This window comes from Drosophila mojavensis, unplaced genomic scaffold, assembly GCF_018153725.1.
Source record: "Drosophila mojavensis isolate 15081-1352.22 unplaced genomic scaffold, ASM1815372v1 contig_74, whole genome shotgun sequence".
NCBI classification, from domain to species: domain Eukaryota; kingdom Metazoa; phylum Arthropoda; class Insecta; order Diptera; family Drosophilidae; genus Drosophila; species Drosophila mojavensis.
Genome location: NW_025318899.1, coordinates 14,322,504 through 14,340,669, shown reverse-complemented (window position 1 = coordinate 14,340,669; position 18,166 = coordinate 14,322,504). Strand labels below are relative to the sequence as shown.

Genomic DNA, 18,166 nt, shown 5'->3' with positions numbered 1-18,166 from the left:
GGTTCGCATGTCAAAGTTTACCATTTGGAATGCAAGCACAATCGGTGTAGAGTGTGCGATTGTCGCTGAAACGCAGCTGGGAGCTGCTGCAGCCGGCATGGCAGGCCGAGATGTACATTTTGCCATCGGTGCCGCAAATGGGCGCGAAGTTCTCCTTATCACAGGTACAGTTGAGCACGGCGCTGCAGGCGGGCTCAATCATGGCGGGGCTACAAAAGAGAAGGGAATATCATGAGTCACCGTTCCAAGATTCACTGATCGTGAGCTGCTACTCCCACCTGTTGGCATCGCCCGGCTTGTAGCCAGCAAAATCGTTGGTGCTGCAGCCGATGAACATGAGTATAATCATTCCGGCGGAGTAGACGAGCGCTGTGAAGGCGATCCAGGCGGCAACGCCGCGAGCCGTTGGCTTGCGCTTCAATATGAATAGACCTGAGATGACAATGCCAATGCCCATGACGAGGATGCCGCAGAAGGCGGCGATCATGTTCGCATCGTAGGTGGCCAGCCGGAATTGCGTCTCCAGATACTTGGGCAGAAATGTGTAGAGTCCCGCAATGGGCAGCAGGTGAAAGACGCACGAGGCTGTGCGAAACATGAGTATATCGTTGCTCAGCTGGCGGCGCACAGTCTTGGGGAAGTCTACAGAGGATTACATACATTACTACAGTTTTATATCAATCGTAGCTTGGCTTACCCTTCAGCTTGGGTTTCTCCTCCGGCTCGGGTGCAGCGGCGGCAATGGCGGCAGCTGCCTGCGTCTGCTGCTTGCCGGTCAGCTGCTTGGGAAACGAGAACATGGCAATGGAGGCGAGCAGCATGAGGCTGCCGATGGCAACGGGTCCCAGCCACCAGGCGCCGATCCAGCGCGGATCGCTGGCATCGAAGCCCGGATTGGCAAAGTTCACATACCAGCGCGTGCAGAAGCTGCCCACAATGAAGCCGGAGGCGGGGCCCAGGATACGCATGCCGATCGTAACGGCCATATACATGGGCGACTGCTTGCTGCCCACGTTGTCATCGATATAGGGTATGCCCAGGGTGGCCACAGCCGTCTGCCCGATGCCCGAGCTGAGCAGGCTGCCAAAGAAGATGCAGAGCACGATGACCGTGATCTTGGAGTGCGAGGCTTGCTCCAGCTGGCGCTGCTCATTGCATTCGCTGCCAGCCAGTGTGCCGTTCCCGCCCAGCGTGCAGAGATTCGGATCTGTGGCATTGCTCCACAGGGGGGACGAGACGGCGCTAACGGCCGGCGTCTGTGGCTGCAGGAACACGCTCGACTGCATCAGCTGCTCGCCGAAAATGAAGTGGGGCAGGGCACAGGCGAAGGCCGCGATGGAGAACAACACCATGCCGCAGGCGATCCAGCGTGGTCGGTGGCCACGCCCCGCAAAATAGGTGAGCAGCATCGCAGTGCTGATCTGGCCCATCTCGCTGGCGCTGAGCAGAAAGCCCGTTGTCTTCGACTTGATCTGGAAGAGCTTCTCGATGGTGGTGATCACGGAGACGAAGTACGTCATGTACATGCCCTGCAGTATGTAGGCCAGCAGGAACACCACCATGAACACGTGCGTCGAGGCAAAGCGACGCGCCCAGCGTGGCCGACAGCCAAAGAGTCCGCAATTGGAGCCCTCATCGCCGCCGCCATTCAGATCCGAATCGAAGTCGGATTCCTCGGACTCACTGCCGCGTGCCCCACCACCGGCACCGCCGCCAGGTGGCAGCTTGTAGCCGCCAGTCAGTGGTGCCTGCTCGTGCGCATACTTTTCGCGCAGACTGTGCCCGTTGCCATTGTTGTTGCTCAGCAGCCCGTTCTTCAGATTGTTGATGTCCTCCGACGCCTTCCACTCGTTGTTGTTGCTCGGCGTGCTCTCGTACAGCATTGTCGTTGGCGCTGTGGGCGTGGCGGTGCTCCCGTCGCCCCCATTTGTGCTGTTGTGCTGTGCGAGCAGCGGCGTGAAGGCCTGCGTCGAGTCACGCCTGCCGCCCCCGTTCTGATGGTAGCCATTGCCATTCGTCTGCTGCTGTTGCTGCTGGTGGGCGTGGCCATTGCTGGGCCTCGACTGCTTCTGTTGTCCATTGGCTGCAGCTGCTGCTCCCACCACAGGCGGCGCCTCAACATCGCCTTGACTCTTGCTCATGCTGCACGTTGCGTATACGTAATGTGGAACGCGCTCACTAACTGCTGCTGCTGTTGCTACAACTGATCGTTAATTAGAGCACTCTCTTTGCTTGCAGTTCCTTATCTGCTGCTTCCTATTTTGTGTGATTTTTAGTGACTCTGGGATATTTGTGGTTCCATTTTACCTAAGCAAGTGGCGGCTGCAACTACATTAGAAATGCATCAACTGAAATCTCTCAAAGGCAATCCTTCTGCAATCCTATGGGGTGTGAGTTGAGTGTGTGCGCTTTATTGTTGTGCCTGGCCAGCAACGAGGTAGTTTTGGTTGTTGTTCGCGTTGTTTGTTGTCAGTTACTTCAGTGTTGCAATATGGCAGTGTTATCTAAGGGAGGAAAACAGATCAGAAGAAAAAGAAATAAATAATTAAAATAAAATGATTATTTTTAGAAAAATTAAATATAATATAAATAATATATATTTTTAGAAATATAAATTGCTTATATCAACCAACATCAGTCGATTTCTACACACGCCACACGTGAGAATTGCATAGAAAGGTCTTTTGCACACTCGCGCCTTTTGGCTAGGCAACATAATATTTAACGTCAGATATATTTACATACAAACATAACTTAAATGCTTTATCTATCTGTCTATATTTACTCTAATACACTCAGATAATCACAATTCAATTTTATACTGTGTAATTACAATGTATTCGGTAATCGATTATAAATCATTCAATTTCAAATTCACTAAACGGCAAATCTCGCACGTTCGCTATGGGGCGTTAAAAATCAAACTAAGCGAACGGAGCTCAAACGCAGACTGCAAAAAGCGCAACGGGGGAAAAATATAAATATATATAAATAAAAAAAAAATTGTAGCACAAAAAACCAATTAAAAGCGCGTTCAAAGTAAATACTGGAAGACGGCATCAGCAGCAGCAGTCGCAGTCGCTGTGACTGAGACAGCGACTTATCAGCTCATGCACACACACACACACATAGACATACATATTCACAGTGCGTCAACAAAACGCAGCGCATAGCTACAAATACAGATACAGCTATATATGTGCATATATAGTAACACAATTCGTACAGTCCATATCAAAAATAAGAAACAAAAAAAGTAAAAGCAAAAGTTGCAATACAAATTTTTTTTTGCCGAAAAAAACGTTTTTTTGTGATAAGCTTTCAAGGTTAATTGATTAGAAACTTTTGTTTATGGCTTCTAATAATAACACATAGTATATTGCAAAGGAATTCCCAATTGAAATTATTGCAATTTTGGAGAATGAGAGATGCCTGAAGAGAAGTCATCCAATCGCTATGAATATATAATATAATGATATAATGCATTAATTTTAAGAACATTTTAAAGCACTAGAAACAGTTTCCAGTATATAAAAATATATACAAAAAGCAAAGATTAGATCATTAATCAAGATTGGCACATTTGAATGCTGAACTATATATAATATAGGTATAATCATTTTATAAATTTCATTAACTGCTTGCAAAAGCAAATATTAACACAGTTTGTATAAATCGCATTTGGTTCGTATCTCTCGCTGACATTTATTTTATTTGATTTCTTTTGCTTTTTGTCTCTTTTTTTTGTTTGTTGTCAACAATTTCAATGTCAGCCAAAAAAAAAAAATATATTTGCAGCTATTTTAGAGAGTCTCAACTTTTTTTATGGCCCCACTTCTATGCGGCATGTGCATATAGCATGTGGAATAGCTATTATAATATGTATAAAAAGCTATGACACAATAAAGTTCTGCTACGCCTCGCTCCTCTATCATCCTCTTGCCTATCTTTCATATACTTTCGCTGCCTTTCTCTGCAAACGCAGTTGCTGCAGTCCAAATCTTATCGAAATAACTGAGCTGATAATGAAAGTGAAACTTGCTCAGGTGCGAAAGAGATGGCAGCTAGATGAAATGCAATCATAAATGGAATGTACAGATACAAATGCTTTATGCTACATAATATACTCGTAATATCTAGAGAGCTCATTATATACATACATATAGTACGTGCAGGCCATGCTGTTAGAATTTGATATCTTTTTGGCAGCTATAGGGTATAGGTTAAGTCGTTCTGCTGAGAGTTTTAAAGCAATTGCGCATTTTACGCAAATTTATTTTGCGTTCTTCGAATTTGAACATTTGCTAAAGAGATTTTAGCTTTTGCTGTGCATAATTAGAATTTGTTAAGACTTAACAGTTTTTTTCTATGTTAAGCCTATTGATTTATAACATAGATTCCAATGTTAACATTAACAGCGCAGTCACTGCAATCGCAAGCAGACCAAGATTTGACTGTTAAAATGTTTCATTCAACTAGATTCATCTAGAACTAAAGTTCGTTTGCTTAATTTATGTTCTGTTTGAGCTGTAAGCTAAGCCTCTAACTGCAATTTGCTGATTACACTTGATAGCAAACATTTAAAGTGATATGAATGCCCCATTCGCTGCAGTTGCAGTTGCAATTGCAGTTGGCAAATATGCAAAGAAGATTGCGTTGCCTCTGCTGCAGTTGGCCTATGCACTTGGCCAAGAAGGGCTGACTGGTTGGCTACTTGGCTGGTTGGTTGGTTGGTTGGTTGGCTGCCCAGCTACCAGTTCCACACAGTTGAGAGGAGAGAATGCTGCCCAAGTACCTGACCATTGAGGACAGGTAAAGCACATTGAACTCATCCTGGTCACTGAACGAGCCGCAAGCTGCCCGTGCTGCACGCTTTAAGCAACCCATACATGAGTGTGTATATGTGTGTGTGTGTGTGTATGTGTTTGTCTATTATTATTTTAAATTTGGTTTAATTTGTTGGTTAATTGCTGCTCAATTTGTATTGCTGCTTACATAAATGTGACACTTGATATAGATACTAGATGGGTTTGATTTGCTGCTGATTTGCGCATGTCAATCATAATCAATGCAATTAAAGCCGTTTACGAAACCAAGTCACAGTCACTCACATACCCTGGGTTTCCATTTCAATTGAGCTGGGTGATAAATATTGATGGCTAGAATCGATATATCGATGGGAAATACGTTAACCGGCGTGCTGCAGTTGAAGGCGGTTGACGACGTCGGGGGCGACGACGACGGCGTCTCAGTGCTTGCCACACTCAGTGCGTGTCGTTTTTCCGGTTTTTGTGGCCACGCCAGCTGCTCAGGTGGCAGAGGCGGAGCAGAGGCAGTTGGGGGCAGCAGCCAAGTGCTTGCCACATCTTCCGTCTTCCGTCTTGGCCAAGACGACGTAACTGCTGCGGCTGCTGCTGCTGCTGTTGTTGCTGACTAAGTTATTACGCGATCTTGTTTGGCTCTGGTGTGTGTGTGTGTGTGTGTGTGTGTATGTGTGCGTGTGTGTCTGTGTGTGCATTTGAATTGCGCAAGCGCAACTATTGCATGCCAACATGCAACAAACCAGACACACAGGCAACACCGACAACAGCGACAACAGTTGCTGACAAGCGGCAACAAGTGCCAGCCAACAAAAGCCACAGTAGAAAGCTACAACAACAATTGTTGTTGCCGCTTAGAAGCAGCATTGAAAGTAAATTGCAGACTAGCATAAAGCAAAAGCCACAACAGAGTCAAAGTCGAAGTCAAACTAAGAATTGTTGTTGGCAGCCCCAGCCCCAGCCCCAGCCCCAGCCCCAGCTCTAGCCCCAGCCCAAGTCGGAGTCGGAGTCAGAGTCGTGGTTGGAGTCCCAGCGCCGTCCATTATCATGCTACCATCTTCATAATGAGCTAAGTTGAAAAAAAAGTGGTTTAGCCACATTTCACTTTTAGCATAGAAATCATTTAGAACTTGTCTGCAACTCTTGCTTTATGTGGCCATTTATTATTTGTCGAGAAGCTCACCAAGTTTTTTCTATTTTCTATTTTGTTGAAAATGACTGTGGAAATGTATTCTATCTTAGAAATTGAAATGGGCAGATGGCTTGAGAATATGCCCAACATTTTGGGTATATGAGAGAATATTAAAGAAAATCAAATTTTTCTGCGGCGTATAATATAAGACGACGACTGACCCGGAGCTAAGCAGTACAAAGCAGTAATAGTTCAATCTATAGAAAAACTTTGATCAAAGCTTTGTCCTCTAACTATATGCAACACACTATTATATATGTAGATTGTATAATATTTCCAAGGTTTAGTAGTCTGATCCCACTAAATGTGACGATTTAAGGCATAATGGTTTTGCTAAAATATATATAGAAGTAAAGATGATATATCATATCCTTTATTATATTATTATTATATAAATTATATTTAGCACTTTTCGTCAGTTCATCGTATCGAACTCAGAGCTAAGAGCTAATTTATGGAATACAATTAAAAACCAAATAGATCAGCGCTCTTTTCACAAAAGTCTATTATAAGAATCAATATATAATTAATTATAATAATTTTTTTTTTTTTACCATAATGACTAAGAACAAGACTAAGGAACAGCTTTCAAAAGCATGATACGTTCATATATACATATATAGATATTATTTTTCAATTAGTTAAAATTATAAACAGCTTGAATCACCTGCAGCGTAAGCAATATATATACATATACATACATACATATTTATAACTATAGTAGGTAATAGGATAGTCATAGGGCAAAGTAGCTCCTTAAATGCGTCGCATTCCCTGCTCAACTTCATATTTGAGTGGCTATCAGCAGTTTTGTTGCTTTTGTTGTAGTTGTTGTTATTGTTGATATTATTATCTTTTTTTTTCTCTGGCTTTGTCGCCTTGACTTTGACCTTCACACCGAAAGCCGAAAACCGAAATTAAAACCAATTCAACACACAACAACAAAGTTGAGCGGTTTATTTTGTTGCGAATTTATTTCGCTTATTTATTTATTTTCATTTTGAACAAAACTTTAGACCGACGCGTCGGAAGCAAGAGAATGCCCAAAAAAAAAAAAAAAATTAAAATAAAGTCTCAAACAAAATTTGTTTATCACATTTACATATGTATATAAGCGACATTTATACATTTTATACACATACATAAATTTATATATGTATATTATTATAATTGAAGCCGCATTTTATATGTTTATTATGACAGGTTTATACACTATATATGCATAGAGCATAATCTTGATCGGGCTGAAGACTTGAGTCGATTGTTGGGTCTCTGTACGCTTGCTCTTAATATTTTGTCTATAATATTTTCATACTCTACGTTTGCTTACTCCTTACTCAAAGTAAATACAGAAATCGACTCAGTTCACAATTGAGCAGAAAATTCAAACAGACTCAGAGAAGGGCTCTTGAGCTTTTCCTCTATTTTGAGTGACGTTGGCTGATATATAAGAGGCTAGCCTGGGGCCGAGCTCCTTTAGTCGCCTTCCGGAACTCCTGGTGATCAGTGGCTGTGCAAGGTGTATTTTTTTTTTTTTTTTTAATATTGAATATTTTTTCTATTTTTTATGAATAAAATAATTCATATATTTTAATTTGTATATGTAATTTTTTTATATATTTAATATTGTTATTTATTTAAATATTAAATCAAATTTGTAAAATTATTTAAGAACTGTGATTTATTTATGTTATTTATATATTTAATATAATATAATTTTTATATTACTCATAATGATTATGATAATAATATTGAGAGCTATCATAATCATGCTATCTATTTTAAATGACAATTAAATGTTGATTATTATTATGATGATGTTTATTTTTATGATAATGCATAATACATATTTAAGTATTTAAGGCGATATTTTCTTTAATAATTAATGATGATCATCAGCTAGAGTCTCAGTATATCTCCTAGTCAATGACACCCGGCAAACGCCCTCTTATTGCTGTCAAGCGTAAAGTGTCAAAAAATAATAATTGGATCTCTCTTTATTTAACAAAATTTAATTTGAGTTTTATTATAGCTTTATTTTTCGGAGAATGATTCATGGGCTTTACATATTTTTTTATGGGATTGTAATCCTATTATGGCAAAACATAAAAATATGACCAAAATCCAGAAAAAAAAGAAACAAAAACTCGGATTATAAAACAATTATTTTTATTGTTATTCGAGCTGTTTGGAAATGTACGATCACGATTAACTGACTTACCTATATGTACATTTGGTTTTTAAAGTGGAACACGCATGTTCCGACTCAAATGTATATATCTGTGTATATGCATATATGATTCATGGTACGATGACAAAAGGTGCGGCAACAAGAATTGAGAAGAACAACAACAAATGGAACAACAACAACAACTACAATATAAACATGCATGCGAATTATTTAAATTTCAATGCAAACGAAATTTGTATACACTTTAATATATACTCACAGATGTATAAATATATGTATATATGTGTAAATACAATTTAAATATATTTTATTTGCCTTTTCGAGAACGAGTTTTTAATTATTTACTCAAATAAATTCTAAACCAGTTTCCATATAAGAAGTGTATATTTTAGTGATATTCTAGAAAATGCAGCAAAACACATATCTGAGTCAATATTCCTCGCTCTATAGGGCAGACATAAAACAAAACAACAAAAACAAATTCAAATATATACAAAAAGAAAAAGAAGAAAAAAAAAAAAACAAACAGAAAAAAGTTTTTGCACATGGCTTTAGTTTATATATTTTATTTATTTTGTGCGCAGCAGTTGCTTTTCTTTATGCGTACTTTTAACAACAACAAAAACAGAGAGAAAACAAAAACAAGCAAGCCACAGTGAAGCAATGAACGACTGGCAGACACCCCGCAGCTCACTTGTGGTTTAGTGAGACTGATTAGAGCAGAAAAATCATACATTAAATAAGGCACTATTTAAAATTAAAATATATTCAATAATGACAATAAATAAATTTTGTTCATTTTTTGATGGAAATAAGAGGTCAATCAAGCATTTCTAATACTCCTTTTAATGAGTATTAAGTATACCCCATTATAAGAATTCGAGCAATACAGTTGTCAACTCACATTTATTACTTAAATTGGCAGTATACCCCATTGTAGGCATTGCCAATTTGTACAGGGTATATAAAGAATAAATGAGAAAAAACAAACTTCCTTTTTGGCGGCGCTTGTTAAAAATGCAAAAAAAAAGCCAAAAATGAGACGAAAGAACAGCAGCCGCAAAACGAAAGCTAAAAAAAATAAAAAGAGTATATATGTATATATATCGGAATATATATAAATACATATAAATAAGAAGTGTACAAAAAGGCGAAAAAAAATTAACAACCTCAAAATGGCAGCGAAGTGTGCATAAATTTTTGAAATGACCGAAAGAGCCGAAAAAAAATTAAATAAATAAAGATACAAAAATGAAGAGAGACAGAGAGAGAGAAAGAGGCAGGGAGAGATGGTGAGTAAGAGAGGGGTAGATATAGAAAACGAACGAACCTAATGAAATGCAATCAAAAATGCATTTTAAGAGAAGTCTGCATTAAGTCGGGAGCTGCTGCTACATGGCACCAGGTATATATATAAATATAAATATATATACATATATATATACCTGGCCGTATCTGGCGCGCAGATCAGACGAAAAAGAAGCTGAAGAAGATGGGAAAGAAGCAGAACCACAAGCAGCAGCAGCAGCAGCAGAAGAAGTTGTTCAAATTTATTTAAGCATATTGCCGACAAAAATAAAATAAATTCAAGCGTTTGCCTTTTGCTTGCCCGCCACAATTTACATTTGTCATTTCGATGCACAGTGGTACGAAATTGACTTTTTTAGAGAAATACATTAATTTAGAATTTCAAATATTTGAAAACTTAGAAACCAGGGCAACCAAAAGAAGCAGTTAAATCAATACGATATGTGTGGTCGATATGTGTGACCAGGGCTGCAAAATGTAACAATACGAACTAAACATTTGTTCAGCTCCAGCTCAGGCGAACTATAAACTTATCGAAGCTATCATAGTTCACAATTTAAAAACAAAAAACGAGCTGCAGCTTATCGAATTTTTAATTCACAATTCATTTCAAATCAAGCCATAGGAATCAAGTGATTTTTCATATTTGACATCAATACTCAAGCTTAAGTTCAAAAATTGATGTTTTGTATACAAAAATCAATAATTCTGAACCACTGTGCTGTCAACGCTGTCTTCGTCAAAAGGAAAAACGAAGGAACGAAGCTCAAGCTCAAATATTTGTTCTTAATTTAAAGAGAACCTTTATTCTTCTGATTGATTGAACTGCTGATTTAAGCGGCTTTTTCTTCTTAGGTTCAGGTCCTGTTCAAGGGGCCCGGTGAGTGCACAAGGTGCGTTGAGGTGTTAACTTGACTTAAATGTCGGTACCGTTATAATGCTAATTGAAGTCTTATAAATTGTTCAACATTTTCTTTTGGCTGCTTCCTTCTTTCTTTTGCTTTTTTAATTTCGCAAAAGAGTCGTCAGTTTTTTTTTTATTTTTTTGTATGTGCATTGATTTTTGCAATTAACGCCTAATTAGCTGCCAGCGTACACAGACACTCCAAATACTCTGAGTTTCGCATAATATTTAGTAGTTGGCAGTCCATGAAATCCATTCGCATCGCCACTCAAAGTGTCAAGTGCGTTTGCCTAGGGACATGGACTGAAGTTACGATTTCCCACATAGAACTAGTCGACACTCTGTGGCTCTGTTTGAGTAGGTCTCTTATTCATCATCATCATTATCATTATTTGTTTATGAACGTACTTAACAGTTTTTGCGACGCACTTTTTTGACTACCTGGCCCAACTCTCTTTCTCTTTCACTCCTTTTGGCCACACACTTACTTCAACAATATTTTCAATTGTTTAAAAATTCTGCGTGCGTGAGTTGGTTTTTTTTTTTTTTTTTTTTTACTTTGCATTGTTGTATTTTTTGGGTTATTGCTTTTTTGTATGAATTTTTAACTGCCTTTTTTTAGCGTTACATTTTACATTAAGTGTTTATTTAAGGCTGGGTCCCAATAGCGAATTGTATTGTTTACTTACTTATTGTTTACTTTAGTTGAAGTTGGCATTTGTTGGATTGTTAGCTGCAAAATAAGCGAAGGGTTTCAGACGATTAGAGAAATGGATGAGTAATATACTCTAATAGAAAACATATATAATTTTGTGTAATATAGTGTATAGTTAATAAAATATGTAAATATGTCAAGAAAGTTCATGAGTTTTGAAAAGTAAATAGACTTATTGATTCTGTAGAGCTATGATTAAGCTAAGAATTATTTTTGTTTGGATTCGTTGGCCTAGTGCTAAATAAATTTTCTAAGAACTCAAAATGAAATTTATAATTTTTTGTGCTTTCCGGCTTTTGACCTTCTATGGAATCATAGTTTCAAGAGTTTAAATTATTTATTTCTGCACTTGCTGCCCTCATTTAAATGAGACCATAGATATACAAAATACTTAAGTGCCCTGTTAAATAGTTTACGTTTGCTTTTCCAGCCCTGGCATTAAATGAATTCAATTTGAATCGCTAGGGCTTGCAGCCCTGCTTTCTAATTGAACATTGAATCCTTAGCTAGGCTTTTACGTAATTTTCCTTGTTAAAGGCAGCCCTGGCTCTAAATAAATTTATTTAAGAAACTCCTTTAACAACAACAGCAAACTCAATTTAAATAGTTAGCTATATTAAGAGCAACTTATTTTTAGGGCTTCTTCAGATTTCTAAATATGTAGTGCATATATGTATGTATGTATGAATGTATGGTCCCTCCATCTTAATTAACTGCTTGTTTCGTAGAGCAGCGTCATTTAAATGCAAAATGCTGGCCATAAAAATAAAAAACACCAACAGCAACACCAACAACAACAACAACAGTAAAAAGCACTACAAACTGCACGTTTAGTTGGCTCATAACAATTACAGCAAAAGTGATTAACAGCTATAAAAAGCCAACGACAAGAAGAATCAGAGCAACAACAACAATAACAATAACAACAGCAACAACAACAACAACAACAAGTTGAGCTGATCAGCAAAACAAGTTCGTCGCTTGCATTGCGTGTGAAAACAATTTATGAACGAGCATTTAAACAATTTTTTGCATTGCAACAAAAATAATATTGCAATAAAGAACGCATTACAAGGGGGCAAAGTGTACAATGAATGCAAATGTTGTCTACATCAGCAGCAGCAACCACAACTGAAATCGATGTGCACGAGCAACAACAATGGCTGCACGCCAGCAGCAACTACAAATGACGACAACAGCTACAACTACTATAACAACAACAACAACAACAATAAGCTATATGAAAATAAAAGATAAATGAGCGCAAATGTCTGTCAGTTTGTCTGTTCGTCTGTTTCTCTCGCTCTGCCATATGCGTGTGAGCAGTGTGTGTGTGTGTGAGAGTGAGTGAGTGAGTGTGCTTGTGTCTGTAACAAAAGCAAGAGCACAACTCGCATTGCATTGAGATAGGTCAGTCACATACAAAAACACACACACACATATACACACACGAAGAGTCTCACAAATGCAACGGTGCACTCGCTGCCAAAGCTTTACACATGCAGTTAATGCAGCAGCGCTGCCGTAGCGACGCCGACGTCAGCGCCAACGGCAACGTCAACTGCTCTAATTACTCTGGTCGTAAATCGTTGCTAGGGGTGGCCCAGCTGCATCGTTCTCTGCCTCCTGCTGCTGCTCTGTTGCCAAGCGTTGCATCAACAACAACAACAATAAACACAGCCGTAACAACAACAACTAACTTAACATAAAACAAGTTTTTGAGTTAATCTCAGTCTCAATTTCAGTTTCAGACGCAGACGCTGCGGCCGCTGGCTCAGCCTCAGTCGCTGCCGCTGCTGCTGTTGCCTCAATGTAAAAACTTACACAATCGCCGCATAGCGCACGCACACCAATGCAAAAGCATCTGTGACTCTGAGCTTCCCGCTCAACGATTCACTTTTCTTTGTGCAATTCCAATAATTTAGCCAGGGAGAGCATCAGCAAGAGAGGATGAGAGTGAGAGAGAGAGTGACTACGCACGCAGCAGCAGCGCGAAGAGAGCGTGAGCATAAGAAATCCAAAAAAAGCTTCAATGCTGTCACCGAGAGCAGCGCAGTCGCCAACTTGCACTTTCTGCTGCACTTTTCGTCTGTTGGCGAAGCAAACACAGAAATAGTAGTAGATTTTTCAAGTCAGCCAAAATGAAATAACAGAAATCGAGACATGCGTAGAAAATGCTGATAATACACTCTGAAAAAGCTTTTGCCTCTGTCAGCTAGGTGCGGTGCCTAGTCAAGTTCTGTTTTATTTTTTTCGCCTGGGACCTACGACAACAAAATAAATAGTGCGCCGAAAAGCTAACGACGCAATTAAAGCGGTAAAGACCCTACACAGCTTTGCAACCCCCTAAAAAAGCTTGAAAGCTTGTGCTATCTCACGCACACATACATACAGGAGAAAAGAGGGCGTCACATTACATGATACACAACGTAAGGAATATTGCGCAATTGCCAAAAATACAAAATACCAGACAATTGTCTAGACAGCGCCACAGCAGGTGGTCTAAGCGGGAGAGACAGGCAGACAGAGAGACAGCGAGGGAGAGCGAGTGAGGCAGATGAGTTGTAGACGGGCTTGGCATTATGAGCTCTTGCTCTTGCACTCAATAAACGTTAATGATCATTAAGGCGCTTGGCCATTTGCTTTTATTGTGACATAATTAGTGAAAGTGAAATTGATCAGCAAAATGCAGCAGTTGCGCCGTGCTGCGCTGCGACTGCGACTGCGGCGCTGTGCATAGACGCAAAAGCAGCGCAGCGTGACGCCGGCGCCAGCGTCGACGTTAGCGCATTGAGAGAGTGCGCCGCAGCGAAATGAAAACGAAATTAAAATTCAAAATGAAAATGAAAATATTGCAAAACTTAACACGCACACACACACACACACACACACAGATACACACGCATAGGCAGGCAACAGGCTCGACTAATGCAATTGTGTGTGAAAGTGCATTGACTTGGGACGAGCCTACCTTGACAACGTGTGTGTGTGTGTGATTGATTGAATGGGTGTCTGTGTGTGTGTGGCTAACAACCCACATTTACAGTGAGGCCAATTTGTATGATTTCAAATGCTGCATTTTGTTGCTGTTTATTCATTGTTGAGCGCAAATGGCAAAAGTGCTTTAAATAATGCTTGCTATATATAGACAGCTATGGAATATATATACATACACACATATATAGTTATTTATAGCTTGGCTATGCACATATGCGTTTCACATTTCACATAATAAATTTTGGCTGTTATTAAATATGCATAAAAGTTAAATTTTATATGGAAATGCTGGGTTTCGTTGTTTGCTTCTCTTGAAATACGATTTAAGTACTATAGCTGTATATAGCTGTATAGCTGTAGCTGTAATTTATATGGCGTGCCAGCCGCACCCCCGTACGTATATACATATATAATTAGATGGGCGTCTGCCAACTTGGCGTATGCGCAATATTTGTCCAAATCACGTATACGCCACTTGTGCCGCATGCAATTGGCATAATTTGCGAGCAACTACTACATGAATATTAGCAAATAATGCAAGTAAAACACATGCATGCGCTTGATTTGCGGCTCATTGTGCCGCTGCAACAATGTGGCAAGCGCAAATTGTGGCAAATTGTCAACGAGACAAGAATATGCACTCAACCGCAAAAACTAGTTTAGTAGGAATTATTCTTATATATATCTCCTTTATATCGGGTTACGTGGCAGTCAATTGAATAAATGGCGAGTGGGCGGTGGGTGGTGGGTGAAGGATGTACGGGTGACTGCAATGGGGTTTACTTGTGCAAAATGTGTGTTAAATTGATTGAGCGTCGTTGAGCGATTTACGAGCTTAAGCAGCAATCGCAGCCGCAGCAGCATCAGCAACATCAAAATGCCATAAATTAATGCACAAACATAAAACAAGTCTACTTAAAAATTGCATTTCGTATATAATTTTCACAAAAAAAAAAAAAAAAAAAAAAAAAAAAAAAAAACAAAATAAAACAACAACAAAAATGAAACAAGACGATTCCGCACCAGATACAAAGACGAGCCCCGTCTTTTCGCCTCTTCGACTGCCTGGCTGCCTGGCTGAGTATGAAAAGCGAAAACTGGGTCAACCTGATGCAGCTGCCTACGCAGCGTCGTCGCCATTGCCGTCTTCGCCGCTGCTGCTGCTGCTCTCTGTCGCTGTCTATCCGGCAGACGCAGACGCTACAAATATGTAACTCAAGAGATATGCAAGCCAAAATTGTATCTGTATTTGCAAAATACAAAAATCCGTCCAAAAACAAATCAACTAAAGGTGCAAGGAGTATTCGCAACGAAAAGATACCCTATAAAATGTATGCAATTATTGTGCTACCTCGCTTAGGCATTAGCTAGAGGTACGTAAAAGACTTTCCAGCTCTTATATTTTATTCTGATACTGTTAAGGCCGGCTGGTTATACCTTCTCAAATACACTTTCCAGGGTATTACTGCTTAAAAAAACGAAAATTCGCATACAAAAATATATTATAAATCATTTGTAGACGCGTTGGAAAAGTAAAAACAGCAGCAGCAAATGCGATGCCAAAAATCATATATGTATCTCGTATCTCTTGGATTTCACCCACGCTGCTGTTGATTCAACAACAACAACAACAGCAGCAGCAGTAACAACCCACAGTGTAGCAACAACAACGTGGGTCAAGTTACAACTTGTTTTTTGATTCGGTTTTTCGTGCGGAATGCATTCGCCATTGCGTTTTAGTAATCGCATTCAATGGCTTATCAGCAGAAGACACGCGACAATAACAACAACAACAACAACGACAACAACAACATTGTGTGCAAATGATAACAACAAATCACGACAATGCTTGCCTGCCTATTTGCATTTGCCCCACTGTGCGAGTCTGCCAAGTCGTGATGCCGATTCCGATTCCTCCTCGCACAAACGTTCACTTTCAAAATCAGTGAAATGTAACCGACGTACAAGCAAAAGGTAGTGAATTAATGTTGCATTGTTGCTGCTGTTGTTGTTGTTGCTGTTGTTCTCTCACTGTTTTTTTTATGCTTTAGCTATGCACATAATTCATTTTGGCTTACAAATAGAGGTTAACTTATAGGGATGCAATTATAATTAAGTGTGACAAAAGCTGCAACTTTTAAAAATACTTGACTAGGGATGGGACATAGTTAAATACTTATGTTATTTTATGCCCACAGCCATCGATAAATGACATTTTGTGAACTTTGGTATTGGCGCTGCCACCTGGTTCGACAGCTTAGCGATGTTCTAAATGATTAGAGATGTGATCGATACACAGGAACTAGTTCCTTGGCTCTCAGTAGTTAAGCAGCTGCACGAATTGTTAGAGGCAAAAACTTGTGTGATTTAAACAAGTTTTGCTTCAATAACTAAGTTGCTAGAATGTGCAATTTAAAACGAAGAGCTTTATTGTCTTTAGCCCTACCGCAATGCGAATAAACAGCAGCAGCAGCGGCAGCTCTCAATGTCAGGCATGTTATTGAACCAATAACACAGAGATCCCATTCACATGTAGATACATAACTACATATGTATGTATCTACATATATATGTGTGCATATGTGTCTGTGCAATATCAATAAATACTTGCATGTATCTTTGTGTTGTATGCAGCAGATAAAAACTTCAAGTGCAGAGAAAACTGCAAGCGGCCTTCAATGCTGATCTGACATTGAAGTGCTTCTGCATGGCGTATGCATAAAGATACATTTGTATCTTTGTAGCTGTGTGGGTGCTGCTGCCGATGCTGCTGTTGCTGCTTGGCGTTGACATAATTCATCAATGTGTATGCAAATCGGCAGGCAAACGCTTTTCTTGCCAATTAACGTTAAATGCCAAATAAGTCAGCGACTGCGGCAGTCGATGACGCGCTTGCGCTTGTTGCGCTTACATTCCGCGCAAGTTTCTTACCATAAGTAGCAGTTGTAGTCGTATGTGCTAGTGTGCGTGTATGTGTGTGTGTGTGTGTGCTTGGAGTGCGTGTCTGTGGCACTTCATGCTGCAACAAACGGCAAGCTGCACTTGACTTACTTGCCACAGTCAAGCTATCTCACTCGCTCCCCCACTCTCTCTAGCACTATCTCTTTCTCCTTCTCTATCACTGTCACTATCTCTCTCTCTCACTCTGTCTTTCTTTCTCTGTATATGTGTGTACTATCTGGTAACTGGCATCGCGCTGCCATCTGCGCAATGCATTTCACTTTCATTATGATGCAGTCGCCGCGTTTTTGCCACTAAAAATGGCAACGAGCGTTGGTTTTTCCAAGCCCAAAATGAAAACCAGTTAACGGCACACGGATTTTCCCATTTGCCATCTCTCTCGCTCTCACTTTGCCTCTTGGCTGCCTTGTCTGATTGGCCTCAGCTGACAGCTGCGCCCCGGCTGCTCACCTGGCTGCTCACCTGGCTGTCTCACCTGGTGTGTAGGAGGCGTCTCTGCCTTTGTCTTCTCATTGTGTTTTGTTAGTTGTTTTTACTTTCTTCTAATAGATCGTTAGCTTTGCTTTGAACTTGCAGCCCGAGTCGCATTTGTTGCTGTTGTTGTTGTTATTGTTGTTGTTATTTGCAATTGATTGCTTATTGTTAAATGAAAATGGAAAGTCATTTGCTTGCAGCTGCCTCCTTTTCGTATACACCCTCCGCTTGGCTCAGTCCGGCCCTGCCCCTGCCCCTGACTTTTCTTCCCCTCCACCAACTACACTTTCCCGAAAATAATTCACGGAATTTGTGTCTCAATTGTAAATTAGAGAGCGGGGTCAAGCATTTGGGCATTTCATTGCTTCAAATTCTTGAATGAGGCTCGTTTTTTCTTTTATTGATCAGCCAGCTGAGCAAACGGAACGCGAAAGTAATTACTGTTAGTCATGCAATCATCAAGAACCCCGCTCCAACCCCCTATATTTGTGCATGCGAGCATTCAATGTGCGCCGTTTCTTTCTAGATAAGTTCCCATTCAGTGTTTGTCTATGTGCGTGTGTGTGTGAGCAATAAAACCGAATGCAACCCCAAAGTGCAGTCC

At 40.0% G+C, this 18,166-nt stretch overlaps 1 protein-coding gene across 2 annotated transcripts in view; it reads right to left on the bottom strand.

Annotated features, from left to right (window-relative positions):
* Positions 1-18,166, bottom strand: part of LOC6582459 (solute carrier organic anion transporter family member 74D) — a 28,227-nt gene that overhangs the window by 1,270 nt on the left and 8,791 nt on the right. The window contains exons 2-5 of one of the 2 annotated variants that reach the window (XM_015162460.3): positions 11,105-11,148; positions 698-2,504; positions 279-642; positions 22-209 (exon numbers count right to left, since the gene is read on the bottom strand). In XM_015162460.3, coding sequence (XP_015017946.2) covers positions 22-209; positions 279-642; positions 698-2,141 — 1,996 coding nt within the window. In that variant the 5' untranslated portion in view covers positions 2,142-2,504; positions 11,105-11,148. Of the gene's footprint in view, positions 1-21; positions 210-278; positions 643-697; positions 2,505-2,833; positions 2,931-11,104; positions 11,149-18,166 lie in introns of those variants that run through there. The other variant, XM_015162462.3, reaches the window with a different exon arrangement.